The 23,757-nt window shown below is 39.6% G+C and overlaps 1 protein-coding gene across 1 annotated transcript in view; it reads left to right on the forward strand.

Moving 5' to 3' along the window:
• Window positions 1–23,020, forward strand: part of LOC140171339 (usherin-like) — a 58,781-nt gene extending 35,761 nt beyond the window's left edge. The window contains exons 12-32 of the mRNA XM_072194579.1: window positions 209–491; window positions 1,263–1,531; window positions 2,300–2,492; window positions 2,908–3,071; window positions 4,211–4,372; window positions 4,956–5,156; window positions 5,608–5,853; window positions 6,583–6,792; window positions 7,710–7,876; window positions 8,876–9,020; window positions 9,701–9,928; window positions 10,240–10,515; window positions 13,979–14,269; window positions 15,533–15,687; window positions 16,228–16,684; window positions 17,040–17,120; window positions 18,124–18,314; window positions 18,960–19,070; window positions 20,017–20,220; window positions 21,482–21,766; window positions 22,877–23,020. Coding sequence (XP_072050680.1) covers window positions 209–491; window positions 1,263–1,531; window positions 2,300–2,492; window positions 2,908–3,071; window positions 4,211–4,372; window positions 4,956–5,156; window positions 5,608–5,853; window positions 6,583–6,792; window positions 7,710–7,876; window positions 8,876–9,020; window positions 9,701–9,928; window positions 10,240–10,515; window positions 13,979–14,269; window positions 15,533–15,687; window positions 16,228–16,684; window positions 17,040–17,120; window positions 18,124–18,314; window positions 18,960–19,001 — 3,761 coding nt within the window. The 3' untranslated portion in view covers window positions 19,002–19,070; window positions 20,017–20,220; window positions 21,482–21,766; window positions 22,877–23,020. The remainder of the gene's footprint in view (window positions 1–208; window positions 492–1,262; window positions 1,532–2,299; window positions 2,493–2,907; window positions 3,072–4,210; window positions 4,373–4,955; window positions 5,157–5,607; window positions 5,854–6,582; window positions 6,793–7,709; window positions 7,877–8,875; window positions 9,021–9,700; window positions 9,929–10,239; window positions 10,516–13,978; window positions 14,270–15,532; window positions 15,688–16,227; window positions 16,685–17,039; window positions 17,121–18,123; window positions 18,315–18,959; window positions 19,071–20,016; window positions 20,221–21,481; window positions 21,767–22,876) is intronic.
• Window positions 23,021–23,757: the final 737 nt, after the last annotated feature.

Raw genomic sequence — 23,757 nt, forward strand, 5'->3', positions numbered from 1 at the left:
GAGGACGGCGTTTGAATAATGAATGATCCATGTAGTTTAATTGGAGGGGGGGGGTGATATCTCATGAAAAAAAAACATTGTTTATGTGGAATGTACATGTTATAGAAAGTAATAACTGTATCAGAATTAGAATTATAAATAGTAAAAATATATTTTGTATTTGTCAACTTATTCCAATGGTATGTTGTTTTTGTGTCAACTTCTGCAGGTGACAAGTGTGATCGCTGTAATTATGGTTATTACAATCTAAGCTCAGAAAACCCCAATGGCTGTCAATCATGTGCCTGTAATCCTGATGGCGCCGCCTCCATTTACTGTAACCCTAGCAACGGTGAATGCCAGTGTAAACCATCGGTGCAAGGAGCCAAATGCAATGAATGCAGAGATGGGTATTATGGGCTAGGGCCTAATGGGTGTACAGCATGTACATGTGATGGAAGCGGAACCGAACCAGGGACCTTTTGTGATAAAGTGACTGGGGGCTTGTACTTGTAAAGCTTATGTTCAGGTAGGTTTGATACGTCATGGTATCATTTTAATAATTTCAAAAATAAATAAGAAACTATCTTATGAAAATTTAGGATATGTTAAAAAGGTATGGAATTAGAAGATTAGTGAGGCTAGAAGTTGGTGTGTGAGTAAAGGTATAATTGTATGTGTGTGATAAGGATATAAAACATTACAGAATGCAGGAAGCCTGCACCATAAATTTTGCCGGGATTGATTTCCCACACATGGGGTACAGATATCAGGACTTGTGGACCAGTTTGAAAAGGGCCAGTAGATTTCAAACCAATGCAAGGCCCTGAATGGCCGTTGGAAGATAGTGGTTGATTTCAAACACGGTTTGTAAGGCAATCAGTACATGTAGCATACAGCAACTGGTGCACTGTATCTTGCTAACCTTCTCCATACGGGTCAACTGCAGATGACAAGTTTGAAATTTTCTTTAAAAATTCAAATATTTCAGAATTGTACAAAATATATGCATAACCATATTTGGAATCAGCATGAAAAATACATTAACATGAGTACAAACAAGCCTAGTATTGGTTTAGTGGTTCTTGAGATAGTCCTTGAAAATATCTCAAAATGTACCTATGTCTTGCAAGCAAAGCATTAAATAACAATTCTATATAAACACTTATTTTTTTACTTTATTACACTACTACAGGGTGCTCAATGCAACCAATGTCTAACCAACTTCTATGGGCTCACACCAAGCAACCCCCTCGGATGCAGTCCATGTGGCTGTAATACAGCAGGGACAGTACAGGATGCTACATCATGCGATTCCAGCAATGGACAGTGTATCTGCAAATCCTTGTCACTGGTCGCTCCTGCAACCAGTGTGAACAGAATAATTGGGGCCTTGATGCTGCCAATCCAGATGGGTGTGTGGCTTGTGATTGCGATCTTACAGGGACTCAGAGGGGGGTAGACGGGCAAGTTTTGGGATGTGACCAGAACTCAGGACAGTGTCCATGTCTTACGAGTCGGACAGGACGTCAATGTGATTCTTGCAGTACAGGTAGGCAGATGTGTGTACATCCATATCAAAATGGTGCATTTTTCAGCTGCTACATGTGTCTATTTTTTTGCATAAACAGCTAGGATTATATGCCAAACTCATCTCAAGTGGAAGTCACTTCAAATCATCCCCAAGTCACATGGTTTGTGGCAGCTGTCAAGTGCATCGTTTTGATATGGATGTACACATAATATGAATAATTTGCACTGCATTTGTTTCCAAAATGTCAATATGGTATCTCAAATGAGTGATTTGAAAATGTAAAAAGTTACTGTAGTGCCATTTTCAATTTCTTCTGTGATACTCGGATACTTACTTGAATTATGGGAAAAATCATAAGCTTACACCAGACACCAAAATCAGCATTTTGATGGGGTAAAGTGAGAGAGGGATGAGGCTGTCAATCGGGTCACACAGCTTAATTGGTATAGACTCTGGTATATTGGTTTATTATTCCCTGGCCTGGGCGAGGAACTGGTTACCCGTACAAGAACTCTGGAGCTGATCCTTACTGCGATGGTTTATTGTGGTATGTATAGGGTGTGCACCTCGTGGCAGCAAGTCCCTGCTTGTTGCTGAATGGTTTATATGGTGAGTTTTGAGACAAAGTGGTCAGCAAATTTCCTATACAGTGTGCTGATCTAGTCTTTTTGGTGTACGCCTGTGTGTAGCATGCTATAAATTACTGCCCTCTTTTTTTTCGTCTTTTTTTTTCATATTTTTTTCACTCCCCCAGTGAAATTAACCTGCATTTTCTTCATCAATCAGGTACCTATCAAGCCCCAGGCAATGGCAATGGATGTCTCTCATGCAACTGTCATCCTACTGGTAGCATAGAAGGAACATCCTGTAACTCCCTGACTGGACAGTGTGTGTGTCGAGGTGGTGGGTCTGGGGTCAGTGGTCTCAGGTGCGATTCCTGTCTAGCAGAATACTGGAACTTTGATCCTACGTCTGGAACGTAAGTTAATAGTCTAAAGCTTGTTCGGCTTTAAGCCGCTATACATGTGTAAGTCACAAATCATTTGGCTTTTGTTTATTGCATGCGTCAATAAATTCCCAACTCACGCTCGCATAAATTCACATGCCCCAGTCACGCATTATGCAATGCATAACCAGCGTAAGCATTGCACCCAACTGTGTGCATGCCATTCTATATTATGGCCTCACACCAAGCAACTGAAAAAATGTGGCTTCATCACCGATTAACATTGATTGGCTCCTGTACAGAGGTATAGGAAGAGATGTTGAACGTTATGTGAGTTTGTGTAATCTGCTTATGAATGAATGTAGGTGAAGTCATTTCCATAATTTGTCAGCAATGATGTAAGGGCCATATTAATTATATGCACTATACTTCTTGTTTACCTTCACAGGTGTGCTCTGTGTAATTGCAACCCAGCTGGCAGTCTCAACAACACTTGTGAAGCTAACACAGGGCAATGCGCCTGCAAAGAACTAGTCATGGGACGGCAGTGTGACAGATGTAAGCCAGCGTCTAGTAATCTTGATGCAGATAACCCACAGGGATGTAGCAAAGGTGAGTCTTGTGGAGTACCCCAAGGGTCTAATCTTGGTTCATATTTCTGATGCAAAGAGAAATGAGTTGTATGTCAATGTGTTGGATGTAGACCCAGTATCTTAGTCATCTTGATGCAGATAACCAACATGGATGTAGCAGTTTATGAATGATTAATGATTCTTGTTGAGTACCCCAAGGTTATAATATTGGTCCATATTTGTGATGCGAAAAGAAATGAGTTGTATGTGATAGATGTAGACCAGGGTCTAGTAATCTTGATGTAGATAACCCACATGGATGTAGCAAAGGTGAGTCTTGTGGAGTACCCCAAGGTTCTAACCTTGGTCCATATTTGTGATGCGAAAAGAAATGAGTTGTATTACGATGTGATAGATGTGGACCCAGTATCTAGTAATCTTGATGCAGATAACCAACAAGGATGTAGCAAAGATGATGTATGAGTGATAATTCTTTTGGAGTACCCCAAGGTTCTAATCTTGGTCCATATCTGTGATGCAAAGAGAACTGAGTTGTATTACAATGTGATAGATGTAGACCCAGTATCTAGTAAACTTGATGCAGATAACCAACAAGGATGTAGCAAAGATGATGTATGAGTGATGATTCTTGTTGATTACCCCAAGGATCTAATCTTGGTCCATATTTGTGATGCGAAGAGAAATGAGTTGTATTACAATGTGATAGATGTAGACCCAGTATCTAGTAAACTTGATGCAGATAACCAACAAAGATGTAGCAAAGGTGAAGCATTAGTGATTATTCTTTTGGAGTACCCCAAGGTTCTAATCTTGGTCCATATTTGTAAAATTTGTAAATGGAATTGAGTATGTCAGAAATATTAATTTTGAGATATTGAAGTGATTCATATGTCCTAATTTGTTAACCTTCTGAGCCATGTCATATCAATGTAGACTAAGCCGTAGCTGGAGGGTGCCTCTCCGCCCAAATTGCCAATCCAAATAAAAAAGGGCCACTTTTTTGTGTAAAAACATTGACAATCAGAATTTTGGAACAGAAAAATTCACCAAAGGTCCACTTTTTAGTTCCCTGCATCCTCCAAAATAAATTCTGGCTACAGGCCTGAATATAGACCATCCTAAATATGTCTGATTTATTTGTTTGTTCATATACCACAGCTCCATCACAGCAACCACCACCTATCTACCAAGTGATTAACCCCTACACACTGCTGGTATCATGGGATGCCCCAGATGAACCTAATGGTATTATACAACAGTACAGACTATACAGGGATAATGTGGTGGTCTTTACTGGAATTACCAATGGCGATGCAATGAGTAAGTCAAGTATACATTGTTTTGGCCCATTTTTCCTTCCTGAATTTATTACAGCATTTTGCAAAGATCTATTGCTCTGCCCGCTTTTGGCACAGTTTATGTTCTGATTGGCTAATTGAATCATATCATCATCATTTTACACGATCTATCGACCAGTGCGATAGGTCTTTGTAAAATAGTATTGTTAAAAGTGCTGCCAAAGCAATAACTGACTGTGAAGGCCTACTGTGTATGTCTAAGGTGTGCGCTTCTTAGGCCAAAAAACTTGTTTGGTTGTCCTCAACTGACTGGCAGACCAACCGACCATAGTTCTTCAGCCGACCCAAACACGTTTGTCGTAATTTTTTTAGAAAGTTTTACATAATGTACCATATATTATAAATTGAGCACAAAATGTTCAGGGCATATAATATCAAAAAGTACACTGGAGCTCACTCGTTTCTAAATAAATATTGGTGTGACCCTGTGCTTGCTTATGTAATAATTATTTGAGGTGAAAATCTTTACAAATTATTTTTCTCACTTGAATTCTGCTACTTGTTTTGAAATAGTTTTTGTGTTCATCTGTATTTCTTTTACCCAGGTACCCAACAATATGAAGACACAGGGCTGACACCCTACACTCTGTATGTGTATTATGTTGAGGCAGTTAATGAAGCAGGAAGTGCACCTAGCCCAACCCTTGTTGCCAGGACCCCTGATGCGATACCTTCAGGATTTGATGTGTTAACCATTAGTAATATCAGAGCACGCACTGCTGATTTTAGATGGTTTAAACCTTCTGGTAAGTTCTCTGCATGTGTATTACGTTGAGGCAGTTAATGAAGCAGGCAGTGCACAAAGATTCTCCTAAACTTAGTTTGCGATAATCAAAATGGATTCTCCCATGATCATGTCAATTACATGCAGTAATTTTACTTGATTTTCTTGATTCTTTCGAAATTGGGCTTTTCCTGTTGAAATCCATACACCCCCATGTAAGACATGACCTTAATCCCACACACAGGGAGTGTGAATTTCAAATGGGGTTAGCTGAATGGGTGATTCCATTTGAAGTCTACACTCCCTGTGTAGGAGATTAAGGTCATATTTTTCACAGGGGGTGTAAGGATTTCAACTGGAATAGCCCATTGCAGTCCTACAGTTAAATAAATGTTTAAAACTGTCAAGCAGTGCATTTGCTCATTTCAAAACGTTTCATTTAGTTCTTGCTTTTTATCTTCTTTAACTTCCAGACATTAACGCTCCAGTCACCCAGTACATCCTGACTTCAGTTACGCCGAGTAAACCTACTCCCCCAACTCAACACTACACAGGCCCCAACCTAGCGTATAATGCCATAGACTTGATCCCGTTCACTAACTACACATTTCGTCTGACTGTATGTACTACTGATGGCTGTGGACAAGGCAAGGCTGAGCTGGCCTATACAGATATGGCTCCACCAGAGGGAGTATTACCACCTAATATAACAGCATTGAGTCCTACAGCATTGAGTCCTACTTCTGTGTATGTTTGGTGGGATCATCCTGCTGCGGCCAATGGTAAGTTGAATGATGTGCTTTTTGGATATTCAACATTGAGTAGGAACTGTGATTTAGGCTAATGATTTCTGTCAAATTGTAATTTTTATGCTTTTTACAAAATGATAAAATAATATCAGTATTATCAAGAAGGATTTCTATCCATTCAAACCAAATTAATGAGGTTAAGTGTAAGGGAAATTTACTAGCTACCACTAGCCATATGAGCTCTATGGGAGATTTGATTCACAATACGAAACTGCTCTATTTACTTACAAATGCACATAAATTGGCTGATTCCAATTACTGTATTCGTTCCATTAAGCGCCCATGACCGTATAAGTGCCCACCCACCCAGAAAATAACTGCCCATCCACTACTGCCAAAATACTTTCATTAAGCTTATACATGGAGTGACTACTTGTGGGAAATTGAGCCTTATAAAATATCGAAAATGTGCACTAAAATTAAATTCAATTAAATGGAATGAATACGGTAGATATAACATTACAAACATGCCCAAAATAACCAGGTATGAAAAAAAAGTTCACTGCAAAAGCTTATAATATATATATAGTATGACAGAGAATATTGAACACATTTTGTTTTATTTTTCAGGTATAATCACACATTATGAATTATTCATAAGAGGCCTACTTGGACTCCAATGGCAACGTAGACCCCCAGGTGAGACAAGGATATTCTACCCATTATGCCGGATGGTACAACCCCCTCGACCAACCCTGTCCCCTCTGGAGGACCCAGTAGACCCCCCTGCTACTAACTTCACTGTTGAAGACTTGGATCCATTCACTCAGTATGAGTTTAAGCTTACTGCTATGAACACGGCTGGTACTACTGAGAGTATGTGGGCTATAGTGAGGACGATGGAAGAATGTGAGTTGAAAACTTCATTTTGATTTTCTCAAGCGCCAGTGGTGGTGATTTAAATGTAGGGGACGGGGACGAGCATATTTTGTTCCAGTTTGACTGGGCCCTTTGTATAGGGAGTGCGAAAAATTTCAATTTCGGACTAATATAGCCCTAACTGAAGGTGTGTTTTGCTATTTGATGCACCATGCAGAGGATTGAAGCCCTCTTCCTGCATTTACCATCTGTTTATTTCTTCTGATGTTCTTGCTCAAGATGTGTGTCCATGTAGGTGACAATGTTATCTCTCCTTCTCTATATCTGTATTCCTCTCCTCATTTGTCCAGCCCTTGGTTGGCATTTTTTGTCAGTCTCTTTGTCCAGCATTGGATGCAAGAACATTTAAATTGCCAATTCCAATTTCATTTCAAGCTAAGTTTTCTTTTCTTTTTTTCCTTTTTTTTATGCCTTTTTCTTAAAGGGGAAAATTGGTTAGACAGTCTGAAGAATAAAGTCCACTGTCATGCATGTTAATGTGTCATATCACTTACCACCAATTACAAAATATAAACAATGCCAACACGAATTGACAACTGAAGGACAAAAGTATAGGGCCTACATACACACTGGTCTAGTAGCCTTGGTTTTGGGACAAATATGACATACCACAATTAAGTAAATCTATTAATAGGCAGTAAAATGTTACTCCTGTTGACAGATGTGTCAATTCTCCTTTAAATTTTGATAGCTTTGAAATAAAAATAAGAAGTACTGAATTGTTGACTATAATCAAATCTTGTGTAATTTTATCTGATCTGAATTGGTTTGAAAATGGATACAGTTTCCAATATTTTTTTATTTTTGCCAAATCAGGCTGAATTTTTGTCTGTACTGTAAAGAGTCCACCATAGTAATAGTGTCTACCTCTTTTTCTTGATTCACAGTTCCAATTTCCATACCAGCTCCAATAGTAACAGGCATTTCCAGTTCAGCATTAAATATTAGCTGGGTCCAGCCACCAGATGATGAGATAAGAGGATTTGTAGTGCTGTATAATCTCTTCCAGATCACAACATCTACTGATCCATTTGCACCGCCTGAACAAGAAGTAGTAAGTAAATTCACTATCCAATGAAATAAAGTGTCATTCTATAAGAATGTACATGTAAACAAAGTCATTTCACAGTGCTACATCAGACAAGATATCTTACACTTCCCACAATGCATTTCTTCCAATTTGAATTTGCTATCTAGTGCAACATGGGTCAATAGTGACAAAAAGTACCTCAACAAACAGCACATCCAGACCTTGCAAAATATGTTTATATCATGCCTAGCAACCCTTGTTTTGGCAGTCTATTTTGTACAAAGTGATAGGAGTGTAATTTGATGTAATGATACAATTCAAGATGTTGCAAAGGATTCTGGGAAGGGTAAGATATCTTCTCTGGTGCTGCATGATGTGAATATGCTCGCACACCTCAGGCAATGGGCTATTCCAGTTGAAACCCATACATTCTCTATGGAAGGCATGACAGGTGTGTAGAAAAAAATAGAGGGGGATACCCTGTAGCCTATTCCTGGACGAGCTTCCATAGATATTTGATGCATAACAAGCGAACAGCAATTTTATGGATTTGGACAATTATCTATAGACAAATCCAACAAGCCAAGTGATGGTCAGAATTCATTTGGCCATTATTGTCCCTCTGCACCAAACTGGTGTTGTGACTGCCCCGTTGGGTGGATTAAAGCCACTTGTTGTAAAATTCATCATTTTTTTGTCTACGCGTAACAGGGGTGGGGGAATGCAGTTTAAAATCCCCGTCAAGGCCACATCATTTCACATTTCAGGTGGGATATACCCAGCGGGGACCGAGCTATGGCTGCCATATAGGAATGTTAGAAATTGGATTGGTCTATATTACAACTTTTCAAATTCTAATAAAACATGAAATGAACAATTTTATTGTCAGCCTTCGGGTCAAGAAAATTTGTAATACAAGTTCCGATATCCCTATGACTGTTTGTATTAATGAGAGAAGTAATTCATGAAGAAAATGTTTTCTATTTGTGTAAAATAGTGAAAAATGTTTCTTCTAAATTTCAGCGTGTGTATAGTGGCAGTGGGAGTCAAAGACACTTCATCATGACAGGCCTGACACCATATTCCTCACATGTGCTCCTGTTGGAAGCCTGCAATAGTATCGGATGTGTTAAGAGTGATAGAGCTAGTGGTAACACATTAGAAGACGGTAAGTGTACAGGGCTGACACCGCAATAAATTTATATATTACCAAAAAGGTAATGATATCCATTCAGCACAACTCATATTGCGATAATAAAATGGAGAAATAGAACATTGATGTCGATGTCAATCAGACTTTGTGTGGGTTGTGATTGGTTAGCTTAACTATGGAGGTGCATATGGACAGCCAATCACTGACCGCACCGAGCTTGATTGACAGGGAGGGATGCCAGGTGCAAACTACTATTTTCTGTCTTCGATTATACTGATGACAAGCTTGTGCAACAGACATTTTAATTTTGTTAAAGAGCAGGAGCAAATTCTAAATATACGGTGTGTCATAATTGATGTCTCATGCTTTTCAAATTAACAATTGAATAGACCCTGCGTGTATTGTTTTGATTTGAAACTTCTGAAAATGCACCAACTTTCATATGCTGGTATCAATCTTTGTCAATTTAGAGTGTTTGGTAGCAAATTTGGTATCAAATTGGAGATTCTGCACACAACCTTATCAATCAATTTTAAATGGTAATTTGGTATATGTTTATAATCAGTTCTTCAGTTCTTGTAATCAGAACACACTGTGGAAATCTTTTACAGCAATTCATGAGTAATTACTCTTCATAGTGTTCTCAAATGAGTAGAGTAGACATTTCATTTTTTTTACAAATTTACATCTCACAGTTCCATCTGGACTCAGGGCACCATTTGTAGATGGTTATAATTCATCAACAATGCAGGTCACTTGGGATCCCCCTCAACAGCAGAATGGACCAGCCCCATCCTACCAAGCACACCGTATGATTGCTGCATTTAGTGGGGTGCCTCCACTTGTAGAGAAAGGAGCAAGGTTTCCTGGAGGAGGCTACTATTTGTTCTCAAATATGATACTCCCAAGTTCTGCATACACAGGTAATGTAACTACTTGTTTTATTATGGTGAAACATATATACTTTGTAAGATAATAGGCTAAGGAAAGGCCCAAATTATGTTATGAAAAATTTTGTGTAGTACCAATTACGAGTGAGTTGGCATGATATGGTTGGATTCATTTCACGCATGTCACAGGCGTTCATCACGCAGTGTACACAGACAATCGTCATGCTGTTTGCAGCTGTGTTCATTTATATGCAATTTCTACTGTAGTTTGATAGAGAAACAAAAGGTTTGGATTTTAAAATATGATGACCAAAACTTCTATAATATTATTTTATGTGCTACAGGTATTGAACTGAAATTCCGAGTCAACCGTGTAGGACTAGCTGATCCAATCAGTGCGCTACTCCTCTTTGCTGCATCAGACGGTGAACAGGAAGAGTATATCGTCATTCAATTACGTGATGGCCGACCTTGGTTCCTGTTTGATCCACAAGGGGGCGCTGCTGCTGCAACGCCAACTAATGATGGAGGGAGAACGTACGATGATGGAGAGTGGCATCATGTGTTGGTGACTAGGGATGGATTTCTTGGGCAGATTACAGTTGATGATGTATATACAGGTATGTTTAAGGGTATAGGTTTTTTTTTTTTAATCTTAAGGGCTCCCCATAAAAAAAAAAAACCAGGTGGATTGGACAGCAAAAGGATAAAAACCCTAGTCTCTTTAATTTTAAACTGACTGTGATTACATATATAAAAACAGGGAAAATCTGTTCCAACTGACCAGCGGGGAACCAAAGGATGGATCCAAAAGGATACAGCAGTGTCACACTAGCAATGGATAAAATTAAAAACAGGGAAAATATGACACAACATCCAATGGGGGAATAACATAAGACATATAAACAAAGTTAAAAACCTGACGTTTCGAAAAGACAAAACTTTTCTTTCTCAAGGGATAAAATAAGAGACCTGCTCTCAGTATAGTGGAGACCAGCTCTGATCAAAAAAAAAAGGAAGGTAAAAAGCTGCATTGACTGAAGCATTGATTATAACAGCAGAAAATAAAAGAAATCTGAATAACAGTGGAGGCTTGAGTGGGTTGGGACAGGTGTGAAAAACCATAACAGCAGGCAAAGTATGGAGAGCCAAATGGGACAAAAGACTGGAGAAAGGCACATAAAAATATGGTAGGCCAAGCAGGTCACAAAGAGGGAAATCGACAAGGAAGGGAAAATTGAAAATAACCAAAATCTAATGAAAAGGGGACCACTGACCCCACAACCCGCACACGGAACAACATAGCCCGCCTAGGTGGGACAGCCATGCGGTACCAACGTCTATGTGTGTTGGCTCACGCTCCCAGACCATGGAGACGGCATGCCAGGAGTGAAGAGGTGGTCCAATTTTGAACAAAAAAGTGATGAGAAAAAGGTATGGGATAGTGACCTACATGACCAAACCATAGGAAAGGAGGGGGAGATTATTGATGACCCTTGATGTTGATGCCTTTCGGTGTGCTAGTCTGCAGTGTTTTAATCCATTTGGCTTCCAAAGCCAAACGATGGTAGTAGTTCTTGCTGTTAGGTCTGTCAATGGCCATGATGGTGATGTCATCAGTGCTGTGACCTGCTTGATTGAAGTGTCTGGCAACTGGCTTGTCTCGGTTGTGTTTGGTGTCCCCACAGTGTTCAAGTAACCAGGTCTTCAGGGCTCTCTTAGTTTCACCAATGTATTGTTGACTACATTTCTTACAGGTGATGAGGTAGATGATATTTGTAGACTGGCAGTTGAGAGGGTGTTGAATATCATATCTTTCTCCAGTGATGGTGCTGCGGAATGTCTCACCAGCAGTCGTATGCTTGGTCTGCTCTCTGATGTGTTGGTGGTTGCAGGCAGCACATTTGTTGCACGGAGAGAATCCCAATTCAGGAGCTTCCGTAGAGGGGATCTTGAGAGATGATCTAACAACCAAGTCCTTGATATTTGTCGGTCTACGGAAAGCTACCATGGGTGGCTCCGGGATGGCTTTCTTGCAGCGTTCAGAGGCATGAAGAATAGGCAGATATTTGTGTATGGTGGTGGCGATGGTGGAGTGGATGAGGTTGTAGGTTACAACAAGAGGAATGCGGGTGCATGTCTCTTCCTTCCGCCGAGGTTGGAGAGCCTCTGATCTGGGGACTTCAACAGCCTTCTTGACTTATTTGTCAATAACTTTGGTAGGGTACCCTCTGTCACGTAGATGTTGTTTGAGTTGATGGACTCGGGTGCAAAGGGTCTCCTCAGATGAGCATATGCGTCGTAATCTGAAGGCCAGGCTGTATGGGAGACTTTCCTTTGTATGTTTGGGATGACAGGATGACCACTGCAGGTACTGATGAGTGTTGGTAGGTTTGGAGTAAAGATCACTCTCCAGGTATCCATTGTGCAGGCTGACCATGACATCAATGAATGGAATTGACTCCTTAGATTGCTCCGCTGTGAACTTGATACTGGGGTGTTTGGTGTTGCAATGGATGATGAAGTTTTCAAGTTCTTCTTGGCCATGAGTCCAGATGAGGAAAATATCATCAATATACCTCAGCCAGATCAGGGGTTTGTAAGCAGCCGAATTCAGGAAATCCTCCTCGAGACGGCCCATAAAAAGGCAGGCTCCTGAGGGCGCCATCCGTGTTCCCATAGCAGTTCCATGGATTTGAAGATAGTGGTTGCCAGCCAGTTCGAAGTTATTTTGGGTGAGAACAAGCTCCATAAATTTGCTCAAAGTGTTGATCTCAGTGGGAGAATGCTGCTGACTGAGGTAGTGGTGGGATGCTGTGATGAACTCATCAGTGGGTATGTTGGTGTAGAGCGATGTGACATCCATGGTGCAGAGGATGGTGTTCTCAGGAAGAGGACCATGTTGAGTGTTGATTACGGAGAGTCTACGCAGGAAGTCATTGTCATCCTCCACATATGATTTCAGAGTTTTAACATGGGGCTGGAGATGTAAATCAACATATAGTGATATCTTCTCTGTAGGGGTGCCACAGCCACTGATGATAGGTCTACCAACAGGAATGGTGTCGTATTTCTTGTGGATCTTAGGAAGTATGTAGAAGCGACCAGGTCTCGGCAGCTTGGGATTCAGCGCGGATTGCATGTCTGCATCAATGACACCAGCATCGCGGGCTTCCTTGACTGCAGCTGTGACCTTCCGAGCGAATTTAGCTGTAGGGTCTTTAGGAAGAGGCTTGTAGTATTTGGTGTCGTCAAGCTGGCGATGACATTCAGAAAGGTAGTCTTTGGTGTCCATGATGACGATGGCTGATCCTTTGTCTGCCTCTTTGATCACAATGTATCCCTTGAGAAAGAAAAGTTTTGTCTTTTCGAAACGTCAGGTTTTTAACTTTGTTTATATGTCTTATGTTATTCCCCCATTGGATGTTGTGTCATATTTTCCCTGTTTTTAATGTGATTACATATACAGGTGTGGTTCTCTGTACATTAATGACTTGGTGTCCACTCTGAAGGACTGTGTACTCTCATGGGTCATTTATAGAAGTCTAAATGCACCATGCAGGAGAGTGCAAATTATATTTTAATCTAGTTGTTACCAATTTCATTTGGACTTTTGCAAGCCAATACCCCAGCAGAGCTGCCAAATATACTTTTTCTTATAATTGGGGAAAATTATTCTGTTTTGTTATTGCGCTTGACAATAAAGTCCAAACTTTTTCTTGTGTAAATTCACATTAGTGTGCGGCATGCAGTCATGCACGATGCAACATGCAACTACTGTAAGTGATGCACCAATTATAAGTCAAACAAACTCATAATACTTTTGTACCTGAAAGTTTGAAGATACTAAGCCTTCAGAATACAGAAAAGTGTTTTGAAATGTTGACAGATCTGCCCAAGCATGTCACCACTGTCAGAAATTGAACCGAAGACCTTGTCCAATGGAGGCAACATGTTTACAATCTACCTGATATATTCAATATACTACATGATCTTATCCAATCTTAAAAATGGCATTTTTACAAGTTTGGGAGCAATTTTTCCTACTTGTTGATCACTTTTTGTCTTGTATTATGCACACAGGTACGGCAACAGCCTCCACAAGCAACACTATCATTGGCCTAACAACAGGTGTCTACATTGGTGGTCTGCCTCCAGACTTCACAATCCAAAGATCAGACTCAGGCAACAACGCCATCATCCGCAACACTTTCATTGGCTGCATGCGGGGTATTAGAGTCGAGAAAGTGCACCTCCCTATTCCATATTGGGAGGATCTGGATTGGGATATCTCATTGGATAAGAGGAATATGGTGCCTAGTTGGCAGGGCTGTCCCACTTTGTTGCAGGAGGGAGGACACTTTGTTGGAGGAGGTGAGGTTTAATTAGGCTAAGGAAATAATGTGTTGATTTCATGTAATAATTAGACATGATTTGAGATGCAGGTTTTGTCTACTTGATATTGTAGTGTTTGATTCAAAAGTATTGGTATGTGATCAATCTGCCAATGTAGGTGGAGGCAGGGCATAATATTGGTATCACATCACATTTTGTTACACAATCTAGCCAAATTGCTTCTGCAATCACAAAAACTTATGTCATTGCTATACATAATTATTGCTATACAAATGAAACTTTGTCACAATTTTGCTATGCAAAATTCTGATACTAAATTATGCCCTGGGTGGAGGGATGTTTAGGAACAAACTAGGAATCCGCTCTACCACCAAGGTGCATTGGTGGATAATTTGAAACTTGGTAGGATGATTATAATTCAGTTTTCCCTTTTCAACACTGTTGTATGTTTTACTATATGATCAATCTGTCAATGTGGGGGTGGGATGCTTGGGAACAAGCTATTGATCCACTCTACCACCAAAGTGCCTTGGTGGATAATTTGAAATTTGGTAGGATGATTAATCTCAAGTTCTGGGTATGTGTACATATGTGATGCGATCAAGCAAAATCAGTCGGAACTCGGAAATAATAAATTTTCAGTTTCTTATATAAGAGTTTTACAAAGCTGCATTTTGCAGAAAACCCTATTTAAATTGAACAACCAGTTCTAAAGATATGAGTAATTAAAGAGTTTCCAAAACAACAGGAAACAAAAGGAAATAATTTATGAAATTACAGAGCTAGACTTAAAGATCTGTTATGCAGAATTCACCTCATGTACGTGGCTAATTGTGTAAGGCTTTTCACATCTGCTTACGTTTATTGAATACAGAAATCAATAATATATTAGGCCATCTTAATTTAATAGTTTGTCTCAAAGCCCCTGCGCATTAGTAAAATTGCTTGCTTTTTGCACATTTTCATATTAGATTGAGCAAATTTTACTTTTTTTTCAGCAGTTTTATGTTTTTCCCCCAAATCCATCACACAAAAATCTCACTTGTTACATCGTCGGACATAAAAATAGCCTAGATATGAGAGTGATTAATATTGCTTGCTTTTTAATTATGGGATACAAAATGTGTAAATCTTAATAAAATGCTTCATCTTGAACACAGTAAAAAAAGTGTGTGTATTTCCTTGTGTATTCTATTGAATTAAAATGGCCTTATTACAATATTGTTATAGAATCAGGACATTTTATAAAATAAAAATTAAATTGAATTGTCTCATGCACAGGTTATGCAGTTCTTCCTTCGAATAGCTTCACTGGTGGAGATAACTTTGTTATCAGTTTCAGTCTACGTACTGAGCTCAATGATGGTATGCTACTGTTTGCTTATGGAGATGAAGACTCTTACTTATTACTGCAGATAGTCAATGGGAATTTACAGGTAGGAACACATTGATATCAGCAATAAAGCTACAAAATAAAATGGCAATGTTTAGCTGCTTCCTCCAAAATAATAAATCCCTTTGAACAACGAAAACAAACTAATTGACATGGTTATTTCATGAGGAATGTCAGTTTGTCATTGCCACTCAACATCACAAGAATATCGATGATTTCACTGTTGATTTCGCAGCACTAAACCTACAGAATAAAACGGCAATATATTAAATTCAATATGTAAGTTCCAGGCATGACAAATTGTACGCGCTCACGCATAACACATATCCATGCTTTCGTTTGTGTATATGCTACTGTAAAAGTGGGGATTTGTCACCGATTACCAATTAATAGTTGGCCCCTGTACAAAGGCATGACAATCACTGTTAGTGATAATAGTGGTCTGAAATAGATAATCTATTACTATACACATTTAGCAGGTAAGTTCATTAACCATATTATCCATAAGATTAAGTTGCTTGCATTGTTAACCATGAAATTGCACAATATCACTAACCTCAAATTTGGTCTGTTTTGACCACAGCTTACCATGACCACTACCAATGGCAACTCGGCCACACTGACCACTAGTGGGGTCAGCTTATGTACCGGTCAATGGAACACAGTCATTATCACAAGACTGTCCTCCCAACTGAGCATATTGGTCCAAGGAAGATCCCCTGCCACACAAAGTATAGTAGGATCATTGGTGATAACATCCGGGGTACCCGTTGGCGGGATACCACAGGAGTCGGTTGCTATGGATTTTGTTAAGGAGATGGCGTTGGATCTGCAACCAGAATTTGGAGGCTGCTTAAAAGATCTTGACCTGGCTGGTACCCAAGCTGATTTCTCTCACCAAACTGTGTTAATTTCTAATGTATATTTGGATGGGTGCCCAGAGTCTGATGGTTTCAGCAGCTGTACTGACATAGCTAGTACAGTGGTTTATGACGGTATGGGACAGCAGTTGGAAGATCAAAATCTACTGATGTTTACAGGTTTGTGTGTTTGAATGTTTGTGTTTAAATTCTGAATCCCTTTGCAAGAATATATTTGTTAGGTGTAGTGTTTAAACATGATGTGAGTATTGTTCAATATTTCTACAGCTTGTATATAAGATAAGTGTCATGAACTGGATGCCTATGAATTCAATAGTGTTCACTGTCCCCGTCAGTGTCCTTTGCAAACTTATGCACTGATTGAAGAATAACCAGGTCGCTCCAGGGTCGCATGATGCAACTTTGCTTATTTAGCAATTGAGGTGCTAATATATCATTATTTGATTCAGTCAGCCAATCATTTATTCAAAATCTTGTTAAATATTATCACAGTTAATATTCTTCTTTATTACAGAATACTTATATCAAGTGTCTGCATCCAATAACGCAGGCTCAACATATAGTGACTGGGCTGTAGGCAGGACACGAGATGGACGTAAGTCATTCTAATGGGGGTGGGGTGGGTGGGGGTGTGCATATGGGATGTGTAGGGGGTGTTTGTGGGTAGGGAAGTGTGGGGGATGTTCTTGAATGTGCTTGTGCCTGTACAGGTTGAACATAATGTGACTGGGCTGTAGGCAGGACAAGAGATGGACGTAAGTCATTCTAATGTGTGTGGGGTGGGGGTGTGTATGAATGTGGGATGTGTAGGGGGTGTCCTGCAGGTGGGGAAGTGTGGGGGATGTTCTTGAATGTGCTTGTGCCTGTACAGGTTGAACATAATGTGACTGGGCTGTAGGCAGGACAAGAGATGGACGTAAGTCATTCTAATGTGTGGGGTGTGTGTGTGTGTATGCATGGGGTGATGTGTAGGGGTGTCTGCAGGTGGGGAAGTGTGGGGGTGTTCATGAATGTGTTTGTGCCTGCAACCAATAATACAGGGCAGGAGATGGACATAAGTCATGCTAGTCTGTGTGTATGTACAAATGTGAGGGGTGTGGGGTGGGTGCTGGGGTGTGTGTGGGGTAGATGTGTCTGTGGGGGTAGGTGGTCTTATGGGTTTTGGAACAACTTAATGGAGATTTTTTCCTTGAAGACACAAATGCTTCATAAGGAAAAATGTACCACAGGGCATTTGAAATTGCTGTAAATTGATTGCAGCAATAAAGCAAAAGGTCTCCAGAGGGTCTATCTTGTGGAGTTTTTGGTGTTTATGTAGTCCCATCGGGTATGCCCTTTGGAGCCAATAAATGGGTTCAGCGACAACCTTATAGAAATACTTTGCTTCATAAGGGAAATGTTTTGGGAAATTTTCTAAAGTGTGTGATTTCCAAAAGGTAGGGAGTTCGGGTATTCATATGTGTGTGTAATTTTTAAAATGGGACTGTTTATGATATGTTGCCAGTTAAAGTGAAGTATGTCAGTAAATGTATTCCATCTTATCAAATCAAAATTGATATATTTTTAAACGATGTCAATATTTCTTATTACACCAACAGCACCATCTGGAGTGACCCCGCCCACCGATCCAGTCTCAATCACAGGTTACATAATAAGAGTGAGTTGGCAGAGACCATCTGGTAACACAGGTCTACTAACACATTACCTGCTGACTGCATATGACCAGGATAGACCAGGGGAGTTTGTGCAGACGCGAGGTTTGAAGATACAAGCCCTGCAGAATACACAGGTAAAGCAGATCTGATTTGCTCTCGCATATGTGATGTTATCAAGCAAAGTGTTGAGGTAGCTCTTTCACTTGTGCATCTACATGGCATCTTAAAGCCTGTGCGTGTGTACGTACGCAAAGTTTTGAACGAATGCTAATGATTTGAAGATGTGCCCAATGAAATGCACATTTCCGTCTCTGCCAACACCAGGATGAAAATTTGTCTCTGCCAACACCAGGATGAAAATTGGTATAGTGTGTATTCACTACTGTATTTAATTGTCACAAATCTTGGGTGTTGAAGTTAAATCAAGTAGTAATAATCAATGTAATTGCTACAAACACAACCATATGTAACCAGATCTGATTCAATCAGGCTAAAGGTGGCAATAATGAAATTGAGATATAGGCAAACTTTGAGGAGAAAAACCAATAGAAAACATAAGAAATTGGATATATAAAAGGTTCATAACTTTGCCACCAAGTATTCAAGAGGCCTGGGGATTCAATATCAGTAAGTGTAGGTACTGAACAAGTTGGTAATGATAGTAACTCAATTTTCAAAATTTCCAACTTTGGCCTGAGTGGAGTCACATATTAAGAAAGCTCTCATTAAATCACCTCAAGTAACTATTTTAGCATGCATATTTTCCCAATATATTATAGGTAATATCACCAATACCACCCCCTATACAAGATATACTGTGACACTGACAGCTTGTACATCAGGAGGGTGTACGGAAAGTGGACCGGTTCCGGTTAGAACTATACAAGAAGGTGAGTACTCCATCCACTTTTTTTTCTTCTATGTTCATATAGAGAATGAGCCAGATAGGTTGCCATAATAAATAAGGTTACTGCAATACTTCAAGGATTTAGTGCAATAGCTGCCAAAGGAGCAGCGTAGCACAGTGGTTAAGGTCTTTGCCTTTGAATGCGAGAGGTCCCGGTTCAATTCCCGCAGGACCAAAAAGGAAAAAATCTCCGCTCTCCTTGTGGTTATTCTGGTAATGGAGGGGAGATGATCCATGATAAAGACCTCGTTTACAGGCGGTTCAGATCAGGGTAACGCTCGATTGTCGGCTACATTTGCCTGTCCTGTAAAAATACCCCGACTCCCTTCGTCGTTCACCAGGTCACTTGTGCCTGGCCGAAGTTTCATCAGTGGTATCTCCTAGATTTCAGCTGTTAATGCCTAGATATGCCCGACATAAAAAATATCTGTAGATGTGTTTTATATGCAGAATGGTCAAATGTCGATATGGCAGCTATTGCAGACAGGGCTTTCTTGCACTAAACCCTTGATGTAAGTAAAGACATTGTGTCTGTATAATATATGTGACCGTACATCAGGAATGTCTATAGACCACTTGACATGTGACGTCATTGCCCGGCAGTATGCGCACGCATTATGGTACTTTCCATTGTTGTTTGCCCTGCAGTGTGCGTGCGCATCGTAGTCTGCTCAGGGCATGTGTATTTTAAATCTCCCACCACATTTCATATAGTACAAGAAAGCCATTGAACAGTGAAGCGGTTTGTTCGGGCATATCGACAGACCAATCCCTCGTCTTTGTTGATGTAAAGTGGTCTATAGGGCAGCTATTACAGATAGGGCTTTCTTGCACTAAACCCTTGATACAATTGACTTTAAATAATATAATACATAGAACTATATACTCAAAATTATTCATGCAATGTTATTATTAAATCATACTTACAGCTCCAGAGGGAGTAAATCCACCAGATGCAATATCCAAGACAGCAACATCCATCAATGTGGGTTGGGAAGAGCCAGATATGCCAAATGGTGTTATTACAATGTACACACTACGTATGGATGGGCTGGACATATACACAGGGACACAGAGACAACACATTGAGTCTGGACTGAGGACATTTACTAGCTATAGATTTAGTCTTACAGGTATGTGATGGACTGTTCCTGTTAAACTCCATACACCCTTATTGAAGACATGATCTTAGTCTTCCATAGAGGGAGTGAGAATTTCAAATGGGGCTACCTGAATAGATCAGTTCAGGGGCACTCATAATTCACGGACGTCTCTGATATCAAATACTCTTGAAGCGTAATGACACATCATATTTCAGAGACGTCTCATAAATCACATACTCCCTAGTTTCAAAACCCAGTCGCAAACGATATTAGTAATTTTGGTGAACGTGCCGGCGCAGTGGGAATAATTTTGTGAGTAGGCCTTATCAGGGTTGTAGCTATAGCCCAAGTTGAGTGTCTGCTAATTTTACTATCCAATTCATGAATTAGAGCGCAGGCTCGGGTACTCTTGGGATTTTTTACTTCAAAACATTTGATTTTGGCCATTGCAATCTAAGTGTGTTCTGGGACCATTTGTCAGAATTTGCACAGATAGATATAATTTTTGCCCAGGTAGATATTTGCTAAACATAGGAAAGCTTATTCTAATACACTCAGCTTCGTTCCGATGTGCTGCATCGAGTGCCCAGCTGTCAACAAAGCTCGACGTATGTGATATCACAGACTCCCCGTATGTGAAATCACTGACCCGTCTTTGAAATCGGAGACATCTGTGAATTACGAGTGCCCCCGAACTGAGATGACTCCATTTGAAATCTACTCACTTTGAAAACCACATGCATTCCATGTGATGCGATGTTGAAATTAGCCCTCGCTATATGGGAATCGCTGGCGGCCAGCAACACCCTACTGGCTACAGGTCGGTGATCTTCTGCGTGGCATGAGAGGGATCCGGGGTTTGAATCCCAGGGGTGACTTCTTTGTTCATCTTCTCTCCTTTTTCGTTTGTTCTTTCCCTTCCGATAGCAAAAAAACCATGGGCACGGTTAGGGTTAAAGTTATTTCTTCTATATGGGGTGTATAATATGAAGTTTGACCCTATATTTTGAATCATGTCAGGGAAGAAAGTACATTTTTGTAATCTTCACTAATTTATCATGTAGTGATGACCATATTTCATGTTTTGTTTTTTTCTTCTTAAACCTGGGACACTCAATCATCTGAAAACACAATTAATAATCTGTTCTTCCTTCCTATGATACATGACATGTTTATGTGCAAGGGTGTGAACTTGTATGCGAGCATGCATTCTGTACATGTTATCTGATTATATGAAGTAGACAGTTACAGACAACACCAATAACATATATATTTTTTCATTTCCACCCAGCATGCACCAGTGTTGGTTGCACTGATAGTCCCGAGGTAACAATAGTGACCTCACAACTGCCTCCATCATCAGTAAGTCCTCCTGGTCTATTGGTGCAGCCCTACATCCATGGAAGCGCAGTGGGCAGAGCCAACTCAGCCTAACGGAATCCTGGAGCGTTATGTGCTGTACGTATCAGAAGAGGCAGGGATAGTAGGACGTGAGGTTTATAACACAACGGATCTCTTCCGGGATTATGTGATTACGGATTTGACAGCTGGTACACTGTACTATGTGTCAGTTGCTGTAAGTAAATTTCATTCATTACAGAGACGCCACTCTTAGTAAGGGTCTTGCTTGATTTTATTTTTTAGTTCAAATTTAAACATGTATTTTATTTATTTTTTGCCAGATGTGGACCTTTTTACATAAACTTTTTTCACCTGTTTCATGCTTTCTGAGTGGTACTAGTACTACCAAGGAGAGTGGGTGGTAGGAGCCATGTTTTACCTGTTTGACTAAAAAACTGCATTGTACTTCTTAATCTTAATACATTGATCTTGTAGGAAGTGAGTTAAGGAAGCCCATAAGTCACATTTATATTTCCATAGGTCTTGTGGTTCTTGAGTTAAGGCCAATATCTAAACAATAGTTTTAGGTGCTTTCCCCACCAGAGAAAAATCATGCCCTTGGTGTGAAAATGATACCTTTTATATCAAGCCTTGAGATCTCCTTTATATAACCCATATCATGTATATCAGCAAAAAAAGTGAAAAATCACTTTCACAGCTAGGTTATGCTCCCCTTCCAACCGCCTTAAGGGGTACTACACCCATGTGGTAAATTTGTGACTGTTTTTGCAAAAAAAAAAAAAAATAATTACACACTGGTAACAAAAGTTATGTATATTATTGGGGCAAGGAATCCAATTACTACACACTGAAATTTCAGTGACTCAAGACAAGCGGTTCAGTATATATGATAGGAAACGAGGTACATCCTAGCGGTACCTTATTTCTGATCATAAATAACAAACCGCTTGTCTTGGGTCACTGAAATTCCAGTGTAGTAATTGGATTTCTTGCCCTATAATATACATAACTTTGTTACCACTGTTTTATTAGTTTTTGAGAAAAATGCAAAAATATACACAAATTTATCGAGGGGTGTAGTACCCCCTTAAAGTGGCATATCGGATTCATTGTTTAGCATGCCGCTGTCATACAAAGCTCAAAAACTATATTTCTACAAAATTAATACAAATGCATACCTGATAAGAATAGCTAAAATGTGGTTTCTTTTAAGAATGGCTTAAAGAATCCTAAAATTGTGTCAAATGATAAGCGTGTAGTTTTTGCAAGCAGTATTTAATTGATTCTTTCTTCCATTAACATTTCTTGTGTCTTTATATAATAGGCCTGCACTGGAGGAGGGTGTACAACCAGTCCACAGAGCAGCGCAAGAACAGAAGAAAGTATACCAGAGGGAGTGCAAGCACCTGTTGTAACAGCTACCAGTTCATCCACCTTGGAAGTTTTCTGGGAACCACCTACTCAACCAAATGGTGAGGGAAATTGTTGGCATTATTGCAATAATTTATTTAATTTTTAATCGGTAGTTTAGATGTAAATAAATCAACTAGAGTCTTAATGTGAACTCGCTAGTTCAATTGCTCAAACCAATGTGTTGAAATTAAGTTCAAGTTTATTTTCATCCATTATGTAAACATGCAAAATGAGAGAAGTTGCAATGAGGAGATATTAAATAATTATGTATTAACCTGCTCATCTATCTCAAAGGAATTTATCAATAATTTGTTTACATTGTTGGGAGGCTAGGTTGCTGTAGTGGTCATTAAGCATGTTTAAAGTGAGAGTTGATGTACGACACTTTGGCATATAAATTCTGTGGAAATTTCTAGGAAGAAAAGGATAAGATATCGCCTCTGATATATGTGACCCGCTCTGACTGAAACCCGCCATAAGTCGCACTTAGCCATTTTGAGATACGGCGAGTAAAAATTGGGAAAGGGGTGAAAAACCTTGCAGATTTTGTTTTTCAGTTTTATTATTTTTAATTCCTTAATATGTTTACTTTAACCTTGAAAACAAAATATTCTTTTTTACGCCTAAAGCACCAAAATCTAGCATTTTCTGAGCCAAACCAAGTCCTTAAACATATCATTTTATAACTTTAAAGCCATTTTTCTTGCATTTGCCTTTTCTTTATGTGTTGCTTCCCCCTTACCATTGAAAGACCATAGAATGAGGACCACATGTCCCAGAAACATTATTTTG

Source organism: Amphiura filiformis, chromosome 2, assembly GCF_039555335.1.
Source record: "Amphiura filiformis chromosome 2, Afil_fr2py, whole genome shotgun sequence".
NCBI classification, from domain to species: domain Eukaryota; kingdom Metazoa; phylum Echinodermata; class Ophiuroidea; order Amphilepidida; family Amphiuridae; genus Amphiura; species Amphiura filiformis.